We start from the raw sequence: 24,327 nt of genomic DNA on the forward strand, positions 1-24,327 counted from the left end.
TCAACTAGTAACACAATTGTCCCACAAGACTGGGAAGACTTGGTTACAGCAGTATAGGAACCTGATCCTCAATTACAGTGGAGGACCTGGTGGAAAGATAAGGCTAGGACTAGTGAACAACAAACTAGGGTTAGAGGTTTTTAAATTTCCTGAAACCAACTTCTTGGAGAGGGTGATTATGCTAATGTACAAAGACAATTTCTATATGATTACTATACCCTGGCTTTATGCCATGCAGCAGCTTTTAAATGCTTGGGACAGAATTGAAGAAGTTGGAAAGAGAACTGAGTCATTTACTAAAGATACATAGGGCCCAAAAGAAAGCTTCACTGATTTTTTACAAAGATTGACTTTAGCTATAAACAGAATGATACCAAATTCAGAAGCCAGACAAATAATAATTGAATCTTTGACTTTTGAAAATGCTAATTCACAATGCAAATGGTAATTACACCTTTAAAGGAAAGATCAGCACCCATAGAGGGATGGATCTGAGATACAGTCAATATTGACTCTCATAACCATGATGATGCTTGGATAGGAGAGGTGATTTCCAGAGGCTTGATAAAAAATCAAAATGCCAGGTGTTTTAATTGTGCCAAACAAGACCACCTAAAAAGGGATTGCAGACAGGGAATTCCTAAAAACAATGTTTCTTCTATTCCAAACAGAAGGCCTTTGCCTTCTGGAATATGCAGAAAGTGTGGCAAATGCCAACTATGGACCATTGAATGCAGATCAAAATGGACAGACATGATACCCCTTCACCAACAGGAAATGCCTTAGGAGGCCTCTTGCTTTTTTTTTTTTTTTTTTTTTTTTTTTTTTTTTTTTTTTTTTTTGATTTTTCGAGACAGGGTTTCTCTGTGTAGCTTTGCGCCTTTCCTGGAACTCACTTGGTAGTCCAGGCTGGCCTCGAACTCACAGAGATCCGCCTGGCTCTGCCTCCCGAGTGCTGGAATTAAAGGCGTGCGCCACCACCGCCCGGCTAGGAGGCCTCTTGCAAGCCCCCATGTCAAATTGGTTTAGTCATTACATGTCACAGTGGGGGAAGCTCCTCTCCAAAGCAATTAAAGGACCTAATGACTATTGTAAAATAATAATAATAATGCTCTGGATGATAAACCTGCTTTAAAGGTAAAACAAAAATTTCAGAAGAAACCAGAAAGCAAACATTTTGCCAAACTTCTATAAATGATTAAAGACCAAAGCTAAAAAATACGAATAAATGATATTGCAATTAAAGGTCTTATAGACACAGGGGAAGATGTAACAATAATTGCACCAGATTCTTGGCATCCAAACTGGCCTCTTCAGGAGGTAAATATTCAGCTTTTAGGGATTGGAATTTTTCCTCAGGTAAAACAAAGCACTAGATTGGTGTAATGTATAGGACCAGAAGGACAGAGAGGAAAATTGAAGCTATATGTGGCTAATATAGCAATGAATTTATTGGGATGTTATTCGTTACAGCGATGGAATACCCGGCTTCCATGATTGTTAAAAGGAAAATCCAAAATCTCTGTTTCATGTAAGAAGAGTCACCTGATATGGAACAGAAATAAAACCAAAATGAAGGGACTATTCTATAGCCCCTAATATCATAATCCTTTGATTTTATTTTAACTCTTTAAAACCCTTCTTAAGTATAAACATTATCTCTAAATTTATAAAATTAGTATATATAAATATATATTAAACTTTTTGTCATGATATTAATAGTCATATAGAGTACTAATTCAAGAAAAAGGCTCCATCTAGCTTCCTCCACATGATTTCAGGTTTGAGTCTCTATTAGGTCAGTAGGAATTAAGTTTTTGTACTCTGGATGTACATAACAAATTATGGTCCTTTAATCTCTTTAAGACCTGCTGCATATGACATTTAAAATGTTTAAGTTTTCTGCAGTGAACCATGAGCATGCCAACAATGATTTTGAAGTCACCAAAAGGAGGATGGGGCCCCACAATGATTATACCTGGACTATGGTAATGCCACTAAGCTGACAAACACCACCTAAAGATCTACTTTGGACCACAAACTGCTCAGGAAAATTTCAAGGTGATTGGGTGAGATGGTCCAGGCTCATAGACTACTCTATGAACTAATGAACTGAACTAATGGCCAAGCAGTTATAATTGATATAAGCCTCTGTGTGCCTACTTGGGGGGATGCAAGTGGGAAAGATTTGTCCCAACTGCCTGCCAGCCAGGATACAGGAAAGCTTCTGGCTACAGTTATTGGTCACAGTCAATCTCTTTCTAAAAGAAGAAAGGGGGATATAATATAAAAATATATGATATTGATATGATAAGATAAAAGGGTAGATTATTGAATCTACTTTTAAAGAGAAACTTGCTTAAAATGTTTTACATTGGTATAGATTTTAGTTTATTGATACAAATTTAAAGTTAATTGTGTTATACTGTATGTATATTTCTACTCTCATTTAAGGTATTATGTCTATGTAACTCATTTAAATTGTAATGGATAATTAAGAAATACAGATTAATATCTTCTTTGATAATCAAACTTATCGTCATGTTAGGTTTTCTAGGTATACATAGATATATTTCAAATAGATAGGTAATCTTCAAACACTTCAAAGACCCACAGAAATGGCATTTAAAATGTTTTAAGAATTTTGACTTTCTGGACATTGAGATATGCCTGCTCCTGGCAGCACCAATCTACTTCAGAGAAGATAACGGGCATTGAAGAAACTCATTATGGAGTTTGCTTTCTTTATGGCAAAAGTTAGCCACTGGGGGAAAAAAAATGCCCTTTTGTTGACTGATTGACAATATGTTGTATAAACTAGACATGCAGGACCCAGAGGAAGGTGACCACTGACCTCTGCAAGATGAAATGGTTCTTCAGGTTCCTGCTTCACAGAGGAGACTGCCAAATATTCTACACATGGAGAAGCAACTGAAAAACTCTAGGCCTATAGGCTGAAGATGGATGCCCCAACGTTGAAGATGAATTTTGGGTGACTGTCCAGGCAGCCAGCTGTATCTGTCATTCTAGATTTTTTGAAAGTTGCTTACAATGCTCTTCCTGTTTAGTTAGGTAATAGTATATTCTTCAGAAGTCTTTGATGTAGTTGAAGAGTAGATAGTTATAATTATAATTTTCCTTGGTTATGATAAAAGATATATTAGATATGAAACTTTAGACTCAAAAATATAGGATAGATGATAGAATATTTTCTTTAATAATTCTGTATTTTGCCAAATACAAATAGGCTAACTATTGTAACTATAATTCTTGCTTGATAACTGTTCTATTATATGTAGTTTTACTATGTTGAAGTTAAAACCTTCCTTTTAAATAGGAAGAAAAGGGGAAATGATGGGTGATGTCGCTCTGTATGCTTTGAATATGTTGCTCTGGTTGGTTGATAAATAAAATGCTGATTGGCCAGTAGCCAGACAGGAAGTATAGGCAGGATAAGCTGACAAGGAGAATTCTGGGAAGAGGAAGGTTGGGTCAGGAGACACCAGCCTGCCATCCAGGAAGCAGCATGTAATGGCACACATGTAAAGCCATGGTAAACATATAGATTAACAGAAATGGGCTGAGTTTAAATGTAAGAGCTAGGCAGTGGTAGGCCTGAGTTAATGGCTAAGCAGTTATAATTAATATAAGTCTCTGTGTGCTTACTTGGGGGATGCAAGTGGGAGAGATTTGTCCTGACCACTGGCTACACTACCCATTATTTCACTTAATTTGGGCCAAATAAAAACTGAAAAATTCTTCTTCTTCTCCTTTTAGGTAGAGTGCACAGAGGAAGGGATGCATGAGTGATGGCAGGACCCATAGCTGGGTCTGGCCATTAAGTGGAGTCCTCTCCCCATGTTCTTCCCTATCACTGGGACTGACTTGTGAAATGAGGAAGCTCCACAAAGCACAGAATCTCAGTGTCACGTGATCCTTAGGGTAAAGGGCTTCATGTGTCACAGATTACTTTTGCCACATTATATTCAACTTGCTTTTGGGGTAATCATCATATGGAATACATCTCTAAGATTTTAAAAGCTCCAAGTTGGATACTTAGCCCATAGAGGTTCAGTCTTAGTTCATTCCTTAGGTTGAAATAAATCCTCAAAACAACTTTGATTTCCATTTAGAAGTGTTAGATTATGATAGTCTAGGGAGTGATCCTACAGACTGGTCCTTCTGGAATAAAGGACACTGCATGTGACCTGGATACTTCATGACCCTGAAATGTGGCAATGTCACTAGGAGTTATGAAGTAATATCATCACACAGATATAAATTCTGTTTTGAAATTTTCTTTTTTATGTAAATAACCTTTTTTCATTTATTTTACATACTGACCAAGGTTTCCCCTCCCTTCTTTCCTCCCAGTCCCCCCTTTACATCTACCCTCCTCCCCTTCTACTCCTCCTTCATCTCTATTCAGAAAGGGGCAGGTCTCTCAAGGGCTTGAACAAAGCATGGCACATCAAGTTGAGGCAGGACCGAGCTCCTCCCCTTGTGTCAAGGCTGGGGTGAGGTAATCCAGCATAAGGATCAGGTTCCCAAGAGCCAGCTAAGCACCAGGAACAGGTGCTGATCTCACTGCTAGGAGCCTTACAAAGAGACCAAGGTACACAACTGTCACACATATGCAGGTTAGTCCCATGGAGGCTCTTTAACTGTCCAGAGTCCATGAGCTTCCACAAGCTGAGGTCAGCTATCTCTATGGGTTCCTCCTCATGACCACCCTGGCTCATACAACTCCTCTTCCCTTTCTTCAGCAAGTCTTCTGAGCTCAGCCCAGTGCTTGACTGTGGATCTCTGTATTTGCTTCCATCAGTTACTGGACAGAGTATCTCTGATGACAATTAGGGTAGTCACCAATCTAATTACAGGAGAAGGCCAGCTCAGGCACCCTCTCCACTATTGCTAGGAGTCTTAGCTAGAGTCTTAGTCTTGTGGATTCCTGGGGGTTTCCTTGATGCCAGGTTTCTCCCTAACCACAAATATCACCCCATCAAGGCTCATCTTTCATTAATCTCCCCCTCAGTCCCGCCTCCAACCCTCTTCCTGCACCCAGCCTGTCCACCCCACTCCCTCAAATTCCAATCCCTCCATGCTCCCATGTTATCCAGGAGATCTGTTATTTTCCCTCCCCAGGGAAATCCATGCACCCTTCTTTGGGCCCTGCTTTTTATCTAGCCTCTCTGGAGCTGTGAATTGTAGGTTGTTTATCCTATATTTTACTCCTAATATCCACTTATGAGTGAGTACATGCCACTTTTGCCTTTCTGAGTCTGAGTTACCTCACTCAGAATGATTTTTTCTAGTTCCATCCATTTGTCTGCAAATTTTATGAGGTCTTTTTTTTAATAGCTGAGTAATACTCCATTGTGTATATGTACAACATTTTCCCTATCTATTCTTGGCTTGAGGAGCATCTAGGCTGTTTCCAGGTTCTGCCTATTACAAATAATGCTGCTATGAACATAGTTGAGCAAGTGTCCTTGTGGTAATATTGAGCATCCTTTGGGTATAATGCCTAAGATTAGTATAGCTGGGTCTTGGGGTAAATTGATTCCCAATTTTCTGAGTAACTGCCATACTGATTTCCAAATTGGCTGTACAAGTTTGCACTCCCACCAGCAGTGGAGGAGTGTTCCCCTTGCTCTACATCCTCTCCAAAATAACTGTCTTCAGTGTTTTTGATCATGGCCATTCTGACAAGTGTAAGATGATATTTCAGAGTCATTTTGATTTGCATTTCCCTGATGACTAAAGATGCTGAGCAATTCCTTAAATGTCTTTTGGCCCTTTGAGATTTTTCTGTTGAGAATTCTCTGTTTATTTCTATAGCCAATTTTTTAATTGGACTGTTCAGTATTTTGATGTCTAGGTTCTTGAATTCTTTATAAATTTGGAGATCAACCATCTGTCAGATGTGGGGTTGGTGAATATCTTTTCCCATTCTGTATAATGCCTTTTTGTCTTATTGACCATGTCCTTTGCCTTACAGAAGCTTTTCAGTTTTAGGAGGTCACATTTATTAATTGTTGCTATCAGTGTCTATGATACTGGTATTATATTTAAGAATGATCTCCTGTGCCAATGCATTTTAGGCTATTTCCTACTTTTCTCTTCTACAGGTTCAATGTAGCTGGTTTTATGTTGAGGTCCTTGATCCACTTGGACTTGAGTTTTGTGCATGGTGATAGATATGGATCTACTTGCATTCTTCTACATGTCAATATCCAGTTATGCTAGCAGCATTTGTTGAAGATGCTTTCTTTTTTCCATTGTATAGTTTTGGCTTCTCTGTCAAAAATCAGGGGTTCATGGGTGTGTGGATATAACACATAATTAGGGTCTTCAATTTAATTCCGTTGATCCATGTGTTCGTTTTTATGCCAATACTTGAAGGAACACTTGAAGGAAATCAGAATTGGAAGCAGCCCTTTTTTGTTCTCACTGACTGCCCCTAAAACTATAAACAGCCTTGTATTAGGGGAGTTCCTGCAGATTTCTCCAGCTGATTTGATTCTGAAGTGTTAGCACCTAGCTTTGATCTGCTTTTTGTGAGTGCTACCTTTAGTCTCTGTCCCTTCTGTTTGAAGGATGTAAATCTATCTGAGAGTTTCCTAGGGGTTCAAAACCTATTCAAAATTTGTTTGGCTGAGGACTTGCAAACTGAGATGTCTTCTAATTGAGAATTTTCATTTGTCATTTTTCCTTTAGGAGCTTAGATAAGAGGTTTTTGGTATACAGAATTGACTTGCTAAAGGTGTGAATTGTGTAACAATTAAAAAGCTCTTTGCTAAGCAACAGAGACTGATCCCCCTGCAGCTGGAAAAAGCTAAAATTTCATCTGCCTCTGTGTCTTCCTCCCATGGACCCTCCTGAACCCACACCCAATATACAACATTTGGCACTCAAAGTGGGGCTTGAAGAAGACAGAGGGTCCAGACACTTAAGGACTGGCGGAAAGTTCACTGTAGCATGAATCTTAAAAGTCCTTATTAATAAAATCAAACTTGATGCCAGTTATTGGAGTGAATGCTGAAGATCAGAGAAACAGAACAGGCCACAGCTACCTCACCTTGCCAATTTCTCAGCTGATCCTGTTTCCTCAGACTGGAAGCCTTTGAGTCCTCATCCAGAATAAATCTCAGCTGAACTGCTCCTAAAAGCCTAAAAGCTTAACCAGCCTCTAGTTCCTGTTCCTCATGCCTTATATACCTTTCTTCCTGCCTTTACTTCCTGGGATTAAAGGCCTGAGTCACCATGCATGGCTGTTTCCAGTGTGGCTTTGAACTCACAGAGATCTGGGTGGATCTTTGTCTCCTGAAGGCTAGGATTAAAGGTGTGAGTGCCACTATTTTCTGACCTCTATGTCTATCTAGTGGCTGTTCTGTTCTCTGACCTCAGATAAATTTATTAGGGTGCACGATATATTGGGGAACACAATATCACCACAGTTCACTGTCAGGGTAAGAGGATTCCAGGATTGGCAGAGCCATGGGGAAATTAAAATCCCCATCTCAGGAGCAACAAAATGTACAGTTGCTAAAATGCTTGTTAAATGAAAAAGCTGTAACTGCACAATTTTTAAAGATCAAATAGAAGGGCTCCTGAGACAAAGAATAAATCAAGGAAAAAGGCCCTTCTCAATAAAGAAAAGGGAAAGAAAGGAAAGAAAAAGAGAAATCTTCCCATTACAGAAGAGGGAAGGAAAGGAAATAAAAGGAAATTTCTCAATGGAAAAAAAGGATTTTCCCAATTAAAAAATATATTAAATATTAAATCAAGCCATAAAAATTAAAATGTTGTGAATGAAAAATAAAGAAAAGAAAAAAAAGCCAGACCCCCCCCCCCCCCAGTAACATAGAAGAAGAAAAAAAGGAAGGCTCTTTCTGACCTAAGAAAGTGAGGATGGCTGAAACTCAGAGCTCTCTGCCTGTCAGCTCTTTCAGAGAACACTCTGTCAGCACGGAGCTGTGGCATCTGAATTACAATGAATAACCGCAGGCAGCCTTACTGCTCCAGCCTGAAAAACACAGAAGTATGAGAGCTTAGAATTTTCTTGTTGTTTATTTGCTTAACTTTGGTTTAAATGTTTTTGTTTTTCCCTCAGAGTGGAAATAACTCTATCAATGGCCCCTTCATGGGAAAAAGAAAAATTTAAGCAAGCCCAGCTTCTTGTAAAAAACAATTACAGTTAGGGCATCAAGTACTAAGTCAATGCTGTTTAAATTTCCAGAGGTATTTATTAGTCATTCATTGTATAAAGGATATTCTCTTCTCTTGATTGTCTAATTAATGTTTCAGTAAATGTTTAATTTTCATAGTAAATGAGCTAAAAGAACAAAATTCATTATCTAAACTATATTATTGGGTATGCTCTTGTCATTACTGAGAATTTGGCTATGCTTTTTAAGTTGCTTTCTGAAAATTCTTGGTGAAATTCTATAAAAATGTAACACCTGAAACAAAACAGGTTATTAGCATATTAGATCATGTGGCTACTAAGGCAAAAGCTCATTAAAAAAATAATCTCTTACAGATAAAGAAGTTACAAAATTATTTTTCCACTAAATAAAATACAGGTAAATTGTTTTATACACACTATTAAAAACTGACAAGTTGCATTAACATGTTACTTGGGATCTATAAAAAAGGATCCTCTTTTTAAGATTTTATAAAAATACTCCATGAGTATTACCTTAAGTTACCTTTAAAATCCTATAAAGATTGTTTATTTTTAATGCTTTTATAGATGACTTACATAAAAAACAACTATGCAAATAAATGCTAGTGATAAAATTGTTCAATTGTTATTACACCTATATTTTTAAAGAAAGAGAAGCTCAAATATATAGGACAGGAGGTTTAAAAAATACTATTTAAAAAAAGGTATTTAGACAAACTATTTTTAATGATGAGAGGCCAAAGCTAAAATTACAAGTAAATGGCACTGAGATTTCAGGTCTACTAGACACTAAAGCTGATGTATCTATAATTTTTCAGGAATCTTAAAATCCCAATTGGCCTTTATGAAAAGTCTCCACTCAATTTATAGGCATTGGAACCTTATCTCAAGTAAAATAAAATATAAAATGGGTTAAATGTATTGGGCCTAAAGGACAAATAGGGATATTAAAGCCTTATATACCTGATACAGCCATGGATTTATGGGGTAGAGATTTTTTTACATGAATAAGGAACTCAAATTATGTGGATAGATTAGATCTCACAACTTAATTTATTTTAGTAGTTTTGCCCTCTAATCATTCCCATACTGGACTCATTATACAGAAGAAGGATAAAATTTTAGAATGTATTTTCCTAGCTCACAAACAGAATAAAAAGTTAGAAAACCTACATGGAACTAAGTATAAAGGGAGGAATAAGACTTCGTCAATTGTCAGGAATGGATCCAGAAGAGATTGTAGTATGCTATACTGATGCTGAAATTGTGCAATTATGGGTGATTAATGATGACTGGTGAAAAGTGTGTAGTAATTTCTTAGGAGAAATTAACAACAAATATCCAAAAAGTAAGCAACTTCAGTTTATAAAAAGAACTGAATGGATTCTTCCCCACATAGTGAAAAGGGCACCTATTTCTGGGCCTCTTACATTTTATACTGATACAAATAAATTAGGAATGGCTAATTATAAAGCAAAAAACATCAGTAAAGTAATTCAGTGTCCATATGATTCAGTTCAAAAATCAGAGTTATATGCCATTGTGAGGGTTTTATTAGACTTAAATGAATCCCTTAATATAATTACTGATTCTCAATATGCAGAAATGGTTGTATTACATATAGAAACTACTGAACTTACTTGAAGCACGATCCTAATTAGTCTTAACAATCAACAAAACCCAGAGTCAGATATCGAGGGTGAAAGCTGATATATTATATCCAATCAGAGAAGCAGAACAGCCAGCCACCAGAGCCTTCTTACCTCTACAAAATCTGAAACAGAATGGTTTGGCCTGTCTCTATGAATCTTCAGACTGAACTGTGCCTGAGATCCTATCTCAACCTACCTTATATTCCTGTCTCTACCTCCCTAGGACTAGGATTAAAGGTCTGAGCCTCTCATGTGCTGGTATCAAAGGCTTGATCCCCTCAAGTGCTAGGACCAAAGGCTTTAGCCTCCCACATGCTGGAATCAAAGACATAATCCTTCCAAGTGCTGGGATTAAAGGTATGTGCCACCACTGCCTGGCCTCTATGGTTTAAATAGTGACTACCTCTGCCTGTGATCTCCAGACAAGCTTTATTTGTCAGAACACAAACAAAATACCATACAATTCTGTTAATTCAGAATTAACTTTGTTATTTATATAACTACAACAGGCAATGCAAGAAAGGAATTGCCCGCTTTATATTACCCATGTTCAATCTCACACTGGGTTGCCTGGACCATTAGCAAAAGGAAATGAAGAAATTGATCAATTACTGACAGGAAATGTATTAGAAGTTCCAGAATTTCATAAGAAATATCATGTTCATGTTATGCCCAGATAGTGGAGATATCCAAAAGACCACCACAAGACTGAATCCTGTATGTAAAAGCAAAGAGCCTTTATTTTCAAGCTCCAAGCTTGGACTCTCTGTCCAATACAGCAGCAAGAGTAGAGAGCCCCAAGCCCAGGCAGGGTGAAGTTTTTTTTTTTATCATAGCAGACATTGGGGTAAGGGGATTTCCAGGGTTCAAGACCCTAATTGGCTGACATTTATTTGTCTAGGGGTATAGGTAATGTTTGGAATGTCAGGTATCCCCTTAGATGCAAGGTCTCCCTGGGTGGGGTCAGCTTATGGCTTTTCCTGGGTCCAGGTATTGCCTGCCTGAAGCAGTGTCTGGGCTTCTAAGCATGTCATGGCAGCTGTGTGGTCAAGCTCTCTCCCCCACCCCCATCCCCCAGTTTAATAGTAAGGACTTAAGAAAAAAATTTTCCATTACACGGCAACTAGATAAGGAAACTGTAAAAAACTGTCCTGCTTGCTCTTTGTATAATCAAGTTCTTTTACCTACAGAAACTAATCCTAAAGGTATATAAAAATAAAATAAAATCTGGCAAATGAATGTATTTCATTTAGGGGAAGGGGAGAGGGGAGGGAGTGGGGAGAACAAGGGAATCTGTGGCTGATATGTAGAACCAAATTGTATTGTAAAATAAAATAAAATAAATTATTTTATTGAAAAAAAAGAATTTGGAAAATTAAAATATATTCATCATATCATGTTGGGCCCTGGTCCCTGCTCCTTGGGTAGCTGCTGCTTTGTTTGCTGACCTTTACCAGATGTCCTCCCTATACTGATTTCCTGCCAGCTTCCTTCCTTGGAAACAGCTAACCACAGGTTCCTTGTTCTGTGCACCCTGCATAGTTGAGTAAACAGGTGGGGCATGAGATAGCAAACTTTTGCCCTCCCAGGTTTTTCCATTGTGCTGTTAGTCTGTATTTAACCTTCCCCCCCCACCCCCCGCTTCCCTTCAATAAATGGCATTCTTTTGAGACGAATGACCTGCTGTCTTTTCTTTATTTAATCCTCAGCCCCTTGCTCGGACATGGTGAATGGGTTGTAGCATGGGCACTACAATACCACTGATACATACTCTGGATTTCAATGGGCATCTGCCTTATTTTCTGAAAACACTGATTCTATAATCACACATTTATTAGAAACAATGGCTGTAAGAGACATACCAATACAAATTAAAACTGACAATGCCTCAGCTTATGTTTCCAGTAAAATGAAACAATTTTTGCATATTACAACATAAAACACATTACAGGGATACCATACAACCCTAGAGGACAAGCAATTGTTGAAAGATCTAATCTCACTCTAAAGGAGATGCTTGTTAAACAGAAGGGGAATATGAGGACCCCCAGGAATAGACTGTACAATGCTTTACTAACTTTAAATTTTTAAACACTGATGAAACAGGGGCAGCAGCTACCGAAAGGCATTGGACCATAGGGGAGAAAAAAACTGCTGAATTAAATCAGCCTGTGTACTACAAGGATGCCTTGACATCAGTATGGAAAATGAGGAAAGTGTTAAGATGGGGCTGAGGGTATGCTTATGTTTCTACAGGAGACAAGAAGTTATGGATCCCATCAAAATTGATAAATTCCATCATGAGCAAAAGGAGTCTCTTGGATTCTTCAGCTGCTGAGATGCCTCTGGGAAAGAAAAGATACATAAGGTTTTTGGAGCAGACAGCTAATCCTCCCACCTGGCTACAGCTTAAGAATTTGTATGATTGGGCTGGAGAGATGGCTCAGAGGTTAAGAGCACTGGCTGCTCTTCCAGAGGTCCTGAGTTCAATTCCCAGCAACCACATGGTGGCTTACAACCACCTTTAATGAGATCTGGTGCCCTCTTCTGGCCTGCAGTCATACATGCTGTATACATAATAAATAAATAAATCTTTAAAAAAAAAAGAATTTGTATGATAAAGGGGAGGAGATAATTCAAATGACTCAGAAACCCTTGAATGTTACAACTTTGTTCCTTGCTATGCAAGTCTATGGTAACTGTTCAGGTAACAGGGACTGACCATACTTACTGGGCCTTTGTTCCTAATCCTCCAATTAACTTAGCAGTAAGTAGAGGAGATATGGATATTCCTGTGGTGATTAATGAATCTTCTTAGCTACCAGTCCTTATGACAACCAGGTCCTGCTCAGCCAATGGAGGAAGGTAAAAAGATTATACTGTGGGAATACAAGGAATTCCTATTTGTATGGGAAATTGAATTCAATGTCTAAATACAACCTTTCAAATGTTGCCTATCTATAAACAATACTATCCAAGATTATCATAATAAGTTTTTTGTTGTTGTTGTTTATTTTTTTGAGACAGGGTTTCTCTGTGTAGCTTTGTGCATTTCCTGGATCTTGCTTTGTAGACCAGGCTGGCCTCGAACTCACAGAGATCCGCCTGTCTCTGCCTCCCAAGTGCTGGGATTAAAGGTGTGCACCACCACCGCCCGGCTCTCATAATAAGTTTTATATGCATCTGGTTTTAAAGGACAAGAGACTAATGCTACTAGTTCCATAAGTCTGCCTTTCTGTGAGATGTGGGTTACCAACAAGGAATCTGACTGAGTACATTGGCAACAATGTAAGAGTGAGAAACCTTGAGTGCTAATTAATTCTCCCATGGAGATGTCATTGATTGGAACCCTTATGGCTCCCCTCAAGGAAAATATTCTCACTCAGAGTTAAGAGGGCAGTGGTATAGTTTGAATGGAAATGTAGGTATTAGTTCTTTTGTTAATGAACCTATTCAACAGCATGTTGGAATGTCAAGTCCTTTCCTTCAATCTGGCAATTCAATTCAGACTCACTTGTGGAAATTAGCAAGTGCCTTCTGCTCTCTTAAAGTGTGTGGGTGGGGGGAAAGTTAAACATTAAGGATGATAAATATGCCTTGTCTTTTAGACTAAATCAAAGCCATCGTTTTATGACATGTACACCAGCAAAATTACTTGCTACTGAAGGATCCTGTGCAATGGTACCCTAATAATTACAGTATCATTTGTGAATGTTGCACCTATAATAATTCTACTATGTCTTTAAACTTAACCTCTGAAAGTTTACACATTCTTAGAGCAAGGCCAGCAATCTAGATATCAGTAAGCTTGTCAAGGCCATGACAAGGCTCACCTGTGATGATCCTGGTACAGAAGCTCACTGAAAAAATATTAAGAACACATCCAATGGTTGGACTGATTATTGCTGTTATTATAAGAATTATTGCATTGACTGCTATCACTACAATAGTTGGAGTGGCCCTTCATAAAGAAATTCATACTGTTGAGTTCGTTACAGACTGGCATAAATATTCTACAGAACTTTGGACTAAACAAAATAAAATAAATAATGAAATAGTTCATGAAATAGCTGATTTGAGACAAGTTGTTATACTGTTGGGAGATAAGTTAGAAATATTAAAGAAGCAGATAAAATTAAAATGTGATTGGAATGTTAAATCCTATTGTAGTATACCTTTAAAGTTTAATGAAAGCAAGTATGATTGGAAAAAGGCTAAGATCCATTTAGTGGGTCACCCTAGTTTTTCTCAAATTATGATTTACAGCAAGAAATTAAGGAAACTTTTACAAAAATGTTACCTGATATGACAGGAATGGATGTTATGGAAAACCTTGCATATACAATATAATTCAACCCTCTGAATCACTTTAAGAGATTTCTTGTTTTAGCAAGTGGTACTCTTGTTCTAACAGTGGTAACCTTATTGGCTTTAAAATGTGTTTTGGCTTACTTACATAAGATTGTAAATCCAAAAGAGAGAAAAGGCTGTATTTGCTGTAAACCTACATAATCTCGAATATAACTGTTGCAAAGAAAGGAAGGGGGGATATGTTAGGGGAGTTCTTGCAGATTTCTAAGACTGGTTTGATTCCAAAGTGTTAGCACCTAGCTATGATCTGCCTTTTAAGAGTGCTAACTTTTGTCTCAGGTCACCTCTGTTTGAAGGGACCTTATATGTAAATCTTATCTGAGAGTTAGTTAGAGGTTCAAAGCCTTTGCAAAACTTGGTTGGGGTAAGACTGACAAACTGGGATGCCTTCTAACTGAGAATTTGCATTTGACATTGTCCCTTTGGAAGTTTAGATAAGAGGTTTTGGTATACAGAATTGACTTGCTAAAGGTATGAATTGTGTAACAAATAAAAAATCCTTTGCTAAGCAACAGGGTCAGTCAGACAGAGTATGATCACCCAGCACCTGGAAAAAGCTAAAATTTCATCTGCCTCTGTGTCTTTTTAATATGGACCCTCCTGAATCCACAGCTGATATACAACTATGTGACAGTGGTGAAACTCACTAAAGCCCTGAGATCCTTACAACACTTTGAACATGAAGGAAGAAAGACTTCCTAGCTAAATATCTTCAGAAGGAAGCAGGTGAGATGCACAGACAGAGACAGCACTTTTCCCATTGCCAGGGCATCACGAGGAACAACAGTCAGTTCTGTGTGTTTGTGATCAGATCATACTGTGCATAAGCTTCCCTTATTTCCATAAACTGTTTTTGTTGCACATCTATGACACATCCGCTGTGTGGAATGAGTTCATAACTTTTTAATTACATAGGATTTGATTGTTTGATGACAATGGTATTTTTAGTTCCTATCTCCAACAAAGGTCCTCATGAATCCCTTTCTAGCCTTCACATTTCAAGCTGGAGAAATTCACACAAGGTCTTGGTCATATAGGAGCGATGATCTGTAGGGCAGGCAGGTGACATTGCGGGGGAATGTTGTCACTGTGGTAGCTGCATGTGCCCCTTGATGTGGGTTGAATGCTGGATTCTCTAATCTACTGGGGGCCATGCCCTAACACCATGCAGCACCTAAGACATCTGTGTCCTAACAGTGCTGAGTCAGCTACCTTGGGGGCTGGACATAGCCTGGAGTCCCACAGAGCCTCTGTTACCAGCAGTTGATGCAGATAGACCAGACCAGCAGCAACAGGGAAAGTCCTCTTTTCTTCCCCCTCCCCTGCCACAGTCCACCCAGGGCCTGGACTCAAACCAAGTGTGGAATGAGTCAAGATCCTGCTCCATCTGCAGGTTAAAGCCCCAGGAACATGGGAGGGCTGAGCTCAGAAGTGTGGCCTGATGAGCAGAGGACACTGTGTGACCAGAGGATGGAATGGGAACACCACCATGACATGGGAACACCATCAGAAACCTTTAGCTTTCAGAAAAAGTACAGAGCAATTCGGCTGCAGGATCAAGAGTGCTGAGGTGGATCCATCTTCTTCTCTGTTGTGCATTGTCAACTACACAGTTTACACTTCACAGATGTGTGTAGTTTAAGGCAAGGTGTCACTTTCTAAAGTGTGACTTTTGTCCCACTGATGGTAATATAAATATTCTCATTTTCATCTAAGCCATCTATATTTGTGGTCATTCTATAATTTTCAGGTCACTATTTAAAGTGAAACAAACTGAACAGAACACATTTGAACAGAATGCAGTTCCAATGAACATGTCTTTTGACTGACAGCAGAACACAGGAATGATGTGATGGGGAGGAGGCAAGATGGTACATGAGGGATGGGGCCTCAGGTCAGTCTGCAACATACTAGTAAGGGGACCTGAACCCAAGCTTTGGACTCCATACCTATGAAAGATAACAAGACAAAAACTACTGACAGTTTATATGAACAGAGAGAGAGATAGAGTCAGAGACAGAGAGAGAATAGGAGGGAATAGAATTCTGCATAGTGAACATGGGCCTGAACATACAATAACTGACTCACGTTAGACCAGATCCCTATTATGATGCTGATAGTCCAGCTTATGGTAAATACTGGCTATGACTTTCCACTTTAACAAAACTGAAGGGTAAGTGAGCCTGTGGCAGAGGTTTCTATCACCATCCCTGGCTCATTTAGTTACATTCTTCCTTATAATCCCACAGGGGAGTTATTAACACAATCTTTATCCAGGAATGACATCAAGGATGATGTCACTTGCCTCCTGTTCCCTCTATACTTAAGCAGCTACTGTCTTTGGCTCATATGATGACCCAGGCTGCAGCTGCATCTGACGGTGAGTCAATCCGACCGAGAAGAATGCACAGCACAGGTTGGTCCCTAGAGAATCTGTTCACTCTTCAATGGTTTTGTTTTATCATTTATTGTCTATTTTTATGTGGAGTAATAAAATTCTGCCTTCTTTTCTCTCATTTTTGGTTTTTTGAGACAAGATTTTTCTGTGCAGCCCTGGCTGTTCAGAACTTGCTTTGTAGACCAGGCTGGACTTGAAGTCAAAGATCTACCAGCCTCTGCCTCTGTAGTGCTAGGATTAAAGATGTGCACTACCACACCCAGCATCTTCCTAAAGCCTCCCTTAAGTGCTTTCTTACTGAGAATTTTTCTAAGTTAAGAATGAATGGAGCAATATATGTCACACACACACACACACACACACACACACACACACACACACACACACACACAGACACACACACAGACGCACAGACCCCCACAGGAGATTTGCCCTGATTTCGTTGCAGGTCCCCTGCCACAGTCTTACATTGGCTAGGATTGTAGTAGGCATTTGCCAACACACTGCCCTTCTTTATGTGTTTTTAGCACTCATGTTAAAAACCATTAGTTACAAAATTGTCTCTTATGTGGTCGATTTCATTTCAAGTGTTGGCAATATTTGAGTTTTACAGTAATGCAAACATAATTTTTTAATCTTATTCTTGTCTTATCATATGAAACAAACTGTTGTTGATCTAAGCAGAAACTATACATTTTCCTGGGGAAATGTTGTTTTCCATAGAACCCAGGCAGGTACCCACTCTGTGCCTACTCATAGGTAAAGCATTCATGCTGTGGGTTATTGTGTGATGTGAGGCAGATGCCCTGAGACCCTGAGCTTCTCCACTGTAAGGAGAAAACATGGTAACTCCTGTGGAAGCACAGGGTGGTTCAGGGATGCTGCTGGCTGGGGAGGATGCTTTGTCATTTCTCTGGGTTCACTATGAGTAATACCCAGTGTTAACATGCACCAAGCTGTTCACATGAAATCAAACACACAGAATGTGTAAGGGCAAGCCAGCTGCTGGTCCTGAGCCTTGTGCAGACACCACATTCCTGATCTCTCTGTTCTCTGGGTGCCGTGATGCCAGTGTTCTGCACTTAACCGAGTACACCACCTTCCCAGTACACCTCCTACCCCTCACCTGCCTCTGACCTCCACTCACCCAGCAAACACTGGCCAGGGATTCTCATAGACTGTGGCAGCCTCACTGGTCCTTGCTCTCTGTGTCCACAAATATGAATTAAGTCAGCAGGTAACCATAAGGAGAATGAGGAAAGCTTAAGTGTTAGAACATATGTAAGTTTCCTTTCATGAATAAGCCTTTTTAAGATGGAAGTCATTCATGTGTCTTCCTATCCTTCAGTTATTGTCTGTCTGTATCTCTGTCCATCTCCTCCCATAGGTCTCAGGCTTTTCTAACATTTATATGAAGGCATCAAGGACCTGGCCATGTTTTCTGCTCCATCAGCAGCTTGGCAGAACATGGCCCTTTAAGGACCTCAGTTTCAGGTGTGTTTTGTGTTTTTGTTTTTAGAATCTTGACAGAGATAAAAATGATCCTGAGACTTGTGATTGTTGTCTCAGCAGCCCCTCCCTTTAACTATTGCTAACATGTCAGAAAGAGGTGATTTCATTTCCTTTCTGTTGCTAAGAGTTATCAAATTCAATATCTACTGGTCAGAAAAAAAAACTTTACCAATCTCCTCTCCTTGAGAAGTACATGAGGAAGAGGCGTACACTGAGCCTTATCAGAAAGGCTGGCTACCTTCTGTCTGCTGCTGTTTCTCACTCTGTTGAACCTGTTTAAACATTCAAATTTAATTCACATATCTACTATTTTCCCAACACAGATGGACACTAACCTTGTTTAATGAAATTAAAGTTAATGTGTCCTTGAATATACAGACATCCATACAGACAGACAGAAATAAGCATATACATATGTATATATAATTGCCTCTAACACAGAGGCCGACTGTGAGCATGGAACAGGTGGAATGCTAAACCACTCTCAGGGACATCTCGTGGCTGTGTTCTCTCTACTTCTCAAACTCCTTGAAGAAGTGGCTGACAGATGCTGCTGCCACAGCCTGGCCTGGCAACCAGCAACGACTGCTGAATCCTCTGCCTCCTGCTGAAGTTTAGACTCAATGGTGGACCCTGTGAGGAGATCAACTTGGTGAAGCAGAGACCAGGAGAAGGTGAGACTTCCCATTATCTCAGTCTAATCAACACTGGATGAGCAAGCATATTCTATGTATTATATCAACAGTTTCATATGACTATGTTTACATGAATGAATACGTAAAGAGGAAAATCTTTAAAAAATCATTTATCAAGAAACTTCAAATTCAGTTTTAATTAGACTGTGTGCAGTTTTCAATTAGTATCTTTTACAGTATAATTTTTAAAACAACATTCTTCAATGAACACTAAAATGGAGAGGGCATTTCAGTGTGTTAATATATAATCAACCCTGAAATGATTCTTAAGAATAACTTATTCATTAATTTTCTAATAAAGTGTCTGTTTATTTGCATTTGTGTTTCACTGGATTTTGTCTCTTTTGGTCAATAATTCACACCTTCTGTAAGTAGCCAAAAATTATCATGCAAATTTTAAGAACTTATTAATAGAGGTCACTATTAGTCATCAGGAAAGAGCATGACCATGAACTATGGTAGCTCTACTCTGAGTTATGATATATCTAAACAGAGATGTGAATTCCTACTTTTTTTAAATCTTTAAATTACAGTTAGATTATCATTCTCCGAACTAAAGGCCCAAGGAATTTTAACAGTACACTAGGCTTGTGCTCATATCAGTAAGGAGCCACTAACCACAAAGCATTATCGATTGCCTTGGAGACACCCATGGACATCACCACCTGGATGAGTAACTATACCGGACAGTCAGATTTTACCCTGGTTGGATTCTTCAGTCAAACTAAACACCCTACTCTGCTTGCTGTGGTCACATTTGTGGTTTTCCTGATGGCCTTGTCTGGGAATGCCCTCCTGATCCTTCTAATAATCTCTGACACCCGCCTCCACACACCCATGTACTTTTTCATCAGCCAGTTGTCCCTCATGGACATGATGTACATTTCTGTCACTGTGCCCAAGATGCTCATGGACCAGGTCCTTGGAAGCCACAAGATCTCAGCTGTAGCCTGTGGGATGCAGATGTTTCTCTATGGGACACTAGCAGGTTCAGAATTTTTCCTTCTGGCTGCCATGTCTTATGATCGCTATGTGGCCATCTGCCATCCACTCCGTTATTCTGTCCTCATGAACCGTAGAGTGTGTCTCCTCCTGATGTCTGCCTGTTGGTTCCTGGGATCCTTGGATGGCTTCATATTCAGCACTGTCACCATGACCTTCCCATTCTGTGGATCCCATGAGATCCATCACTTCTTCTGTGAGATCCCTGCTGTGACAAAGCTCTCCTGCTCAGATACCTGGCTCTATGAGACCCTCATGTACCTGTGCTGTGTGCTCATGCTTCTCATCCCTGTCACAGTCATATCAAGCTCCTATTCATCCATCCTTCTCACTGTTCACAGGATGAACTCAGCAGAGGGCAGGAAGAAGGCTCTGGCCACCTGCTCCTCCCACATGACTGTGGTCATCCTCTTCTATGGTGCTGCTGTCTACACCTACATGCTCCCTGCCTCCTTCCACACCCCTGAGAAGGACATGATGGTGTCTGGGTTTTACACGATACTCACACCTCTGTTGAACCCATTAATCTACAGTCTTAGGAATAAGAATGTCACAGAGGCCCTGAAGAAACTTTTGGGTGTGGAACCCTCTTTCAAGAAACAGTAAAGTAAGTAATTTGGAATGGACAGTTTCTTCTCCTTGTCTCTGCACATCTGTTGATCCAGCTCTCATGCTGATGTTATTCCTTATCCATCATGTCTGAATGCATAGTCTTCCCTTTTGAAGAATTCTTTCTCTATTCTGAAAATGTCTTCATTGATATACTCCTTGTACATTCTTTAATTTTGTCCTGCAAATGTCACATTTTTGAAGTTGATAGTGGCTCTTTAATTTTGTGCGACAATAGTCTTCTCATTTAAAAGTTGTCATACTGAGGAATAAATGGTCATGAGGTGTTCAACTGATAAATGATAGAGTGAGTTGGAAGTCAAGTGCTTAGCAATGTTAAGAAGATGTGAATGGAGATCAATGACATATTGGATTAATTCTGTGTGATTTCTTGATAATTTATGTATATTTGAAATTAGATAAAATAAAGAGCAAGATATAGCTTTATTCCTTCAGCTCCTATATCATTATATAGTGAAAATAATCATTAAAAGAAATTAAAACCTGGATCGTATAAGTGGCTGGTAGTGCTTCAAATAGTCAGTGTTGCTGTATTTGTGTATAAGTGTACTCATGTATTTCTCAAAACCAAACATAGCTTTCAATCAAAGGAATTAGGTATAGCTTTTTCCTCCTGAGTCTATTGTGAGTGACCACAGCCCAGGAACATGGACTCAGGTTGTCACCAATGACATGGTCCAAAGTTTCATAGAAAGTTACAAAGCACACACAAGTCAGAAGTCATAACTCAAGGCATTATTCAACTACACTTTTGGAGACATCAGGGGATCAGGGTGTAGTAAAGTAGGAAACTATGGTTTCTGGTGACATGGAAAGTTTTTGGTTTGGAAAAAGCTAGCATTCTGATAAGCCAATATATTCCAAAAGGCTTCACCTGATAGGCACAGAGATGCTGGCTCAGAACCCAAAGCTGGCAATGAACGTCTCCTAAGGGCACTAAGATGGTCTGTGATAATTGCTTTGTACCTGTAATGTTCTAAGACTTCATAATCACAGGCATTCTAATCAGTTGGCCAGTTACAGAGTCTTTAACATGTGCATGGCTTTGTCCTCTGGGAACTTCAGTGTGGTGGCCCCTGTTGACCAAGCATCATATCTACTACATGAAGGGTCCAAGTGCTGTTTTATTCCCCTTGGTGAGGAGCTCATTCCCAGGAGTCTAGACAATCAGAGCAGCAATGTTTAGGAGAGAGAGGTAGCTGGTGCAGCCATACTGATCTGGGGCTGATTTATTCCCATTCTCTATATCTGACATAGCATTTCCATGTGACACATTACAGGAATGTTATACCTGAAGGTAAATTATCAAGAACACAGTGTGGCCTCAGAAAGTAAAAGCAGCAAATGAGAGAAACAGGTTTGTTTCTTTCTTTTTGAAAAGTTAAATATTCCTTAATTTTTTATTCCTGGTACCACTACCTCAATTTACAGGGCAATATACCTGATATAATGAAAAGAAACAGACAAAGACAAGCTACAGCAGGTGTACATCTAATCGACATCACATTTCATTAATCATAGCTGCACTTTTTGCAAACTGTGCCTGTGACCATTCTGAGAAGAAGGGTTTCCTCTTTAAGCTGCAGTGACTTTTCTGACTATGGCTCATATTTCCTTTTATGACAGATTTCTATAGTTCCTCTTGTGCATTTAGGACGACTGTCTCCAAGAAACCTGCAGCTTTCCTGGCAACTACTCTGTCTCTGTCTCTCTGTCTCTCTGTCTCTCTGTCTCTCTCTCTCCTTCCCCCTCCATCTCACTCTCTCCCCCGACTTTCTCCATTGTTAAGAACTGTAGCCATATTCTGCCTTTTTTTTAAACCTGCTGCTACCATATCCACCACTGTCTTAATTGACAAGAGCTGGAATCATCTTTCAACCAGGCTACCTGTATGTTTCCACTCTGTCCTTAGCTATTTGTACTCTACGAATTATTTTATTTGATGATTAGAATATTTGAAATAATTTAATTTCTCATAAGTCTGCTTTCTTTTGGCTTGTCTGGCTTCATAGCTGTAATTTCATAGGGAGTGGCTAGTTCTAATTTTAAGATTGTTCTTCAGTTTCTAAACTTTTGTAATTCTTATATATAGGTCATAATTTGATTTGTTTTGTTACATTAATATTATATCAGATTGAGGATTTGGGAGATAAATATAAATCTATCTTGTAGAAGAAATCAGACAACAACAACATGGTAACATTTTGACTTCTTTCCTTAAGGAACTGTCTTTTCCCCATGTACCAAATATTTTTGTGGATAAGGATAGAAAGAAGAAGCCAAATTCATGAGAAGCTAAAATTCCATAGGTATTGTGGACATAAGAATTTTTTTATGTCACAATCAGAAAGTGAAATGCTGTGTTTAAAGTGATGTTCTATTCCTTTGTAATACTTCCACCTCCAGAACCAGTCATTGTCTCAAGGTCTTTTCTCATACAAAGCCTCATTTCTGAATGGCTAGTACATGTCAGCTCCTTTCCTGAACCAGCCACAGCCTCTCCTTTCTTATATCTAACAATTTCTCCTAAAAATACCATCAGTTCTACACCCACACCATCCTGGGTTCATCACTCTCATGTCTCACTGTGGAGGACAAAAGAGTCCAGTAAATGGAGGCTATTGTGAGTCCATCAAGAAATTCTAATGGACTTTAATTTGGATATCTTAAAAAATATCATCTGTTCCAGCTTTTCCTGGTCTCTGCCTAGGTCTTGTGATGCTGATAGTGCTTCTCATACACTTTTGGGCTGTTTATGATAGGCCAGAGCCCCCACTCATCAAAGAATCCTGATCTGTCATTGCCCCAATTTCATATCATCCGTGGAATTTCTCAAACGCTAACTGAGAAAGGTACCTGCTGTTAACCTCAGGTGGCCACATACACAAAAACACATGTACACATGTAGCCACACACATATGTGCAAACACGTATACAGGAACACACACCACACACGCACAAACAAGAACAGAATTAAAATAGATCTCTCATGTGACCACTTCTCACTATTTATCTGCAAGCCTCTATGTCAGCACACCACAGATATATGTGTGTATCAGTGTTTATCACAGCGCTGCTCACAGTGGCTGAGTTATAGGAGCCTAGGTGTCCAGCAACAGGGCAATGGGTAGTATAGAAAATGGGTTCTACATACACAACGGAATTTAAAGCCATGAATAAGAGCAAAGACATGTGCGGTTCGAAAATGTTGCATGTGTACCATGTCATCTAAATTGCTATAGCTTTGAAAATAAACACGAATATGCTGTATGACTGAGTCTGTCCATCCTATTTGTGTACATAAGATTTAGAGGGTTTGGTTTTTTTCCAACTAGAATCATAAGGTGAAAGTTAAGTTAACATGTGGGCTATATGCTAAAACCTTTAGTAAACGGTGAGTTTGCATTCGTTTCCATAGCTGCTACTAAATCCACTAACATGTGACTTTGGATGCAAGATAAATTCCCAAAATGAAGTGGGGCATGTACCTTTAAACTCAAGTTTTCCTTACAAGACCAAACCAAAGAAAGAAAGAAAGAAAAGAAAGAAATCTAGATGTGTCATTGCAGAATAAAAATCACAAACATTTAAGCCACCTTTTAAAAATAAAATGGGAAATAAAAATCACAAAAAATATATTTCCATACATGTAATAGCTGAGTTGATGTGTACATGTGAAGTAGTTTATGAATAAATGCAAAAAGTAAAAACAATGTGAAGACACAGAAAAGAACCTAAAAAGGAAAATCATTACACACACACAGATCAAAAGCCTCCAAGACATACCTGAAACTGTAGGAATGCTAACTAAACGGTCGGTGGTGCAGCGTCCTCTGATGTTATGGCAAGGGTGTTTTTGAGTTATTCTCTCAGTTA

The 24,327-nt window shown here is 39.1% G+C and overlaps 1 protein-coding gene across 1 annotated transcript; it reads left to right on the top strand.

Moving 5' to 3' along the window:
- Positions 1-19,470: 19,470 nt before the first annotated feature.
- On the top strand, positions 19,471-20,427 carry LOC128122445 (olfactory receptor 2T4-like). Its single transcript, XM_052758027.1, has one exon. The coding sequence runs from the start codon at positions 19,471-19,473 to the stop codon at positions 20,425-20,427; it is 957 nt and encodes a 318-aa protein (XP_052613987.1).
- Positions 20,428-24,327: the final 3,900 nt, after the last annotated feature.

Source organism: Peromyscus californicus, unplaced genomic scaffold (genome assembly GCF_007827085.1).
Source record: "Peromyscus californicus insignis strain IS unplaced genomic scaffold, ASM782708v3 Scaffold_3__1_contigs__length_106647218, whole genome shotgun sequence".
NCBI classification, from domain to species: Eukaryota; Metazoa; Chordata; class Mammalia; order Rodentia; family Cricetidae; genus Peromyscus; species Peromyscus californicus.

What these genes read in the sequence shown, in the direction of transcription:
- LOC128122445 (XM_052758027.1), top strand. Translation starts at nt 19,471, where the DNA reads ATGGACATCACCACCTGGATGAGTAACTATACCGGACAGTCAGATTTT.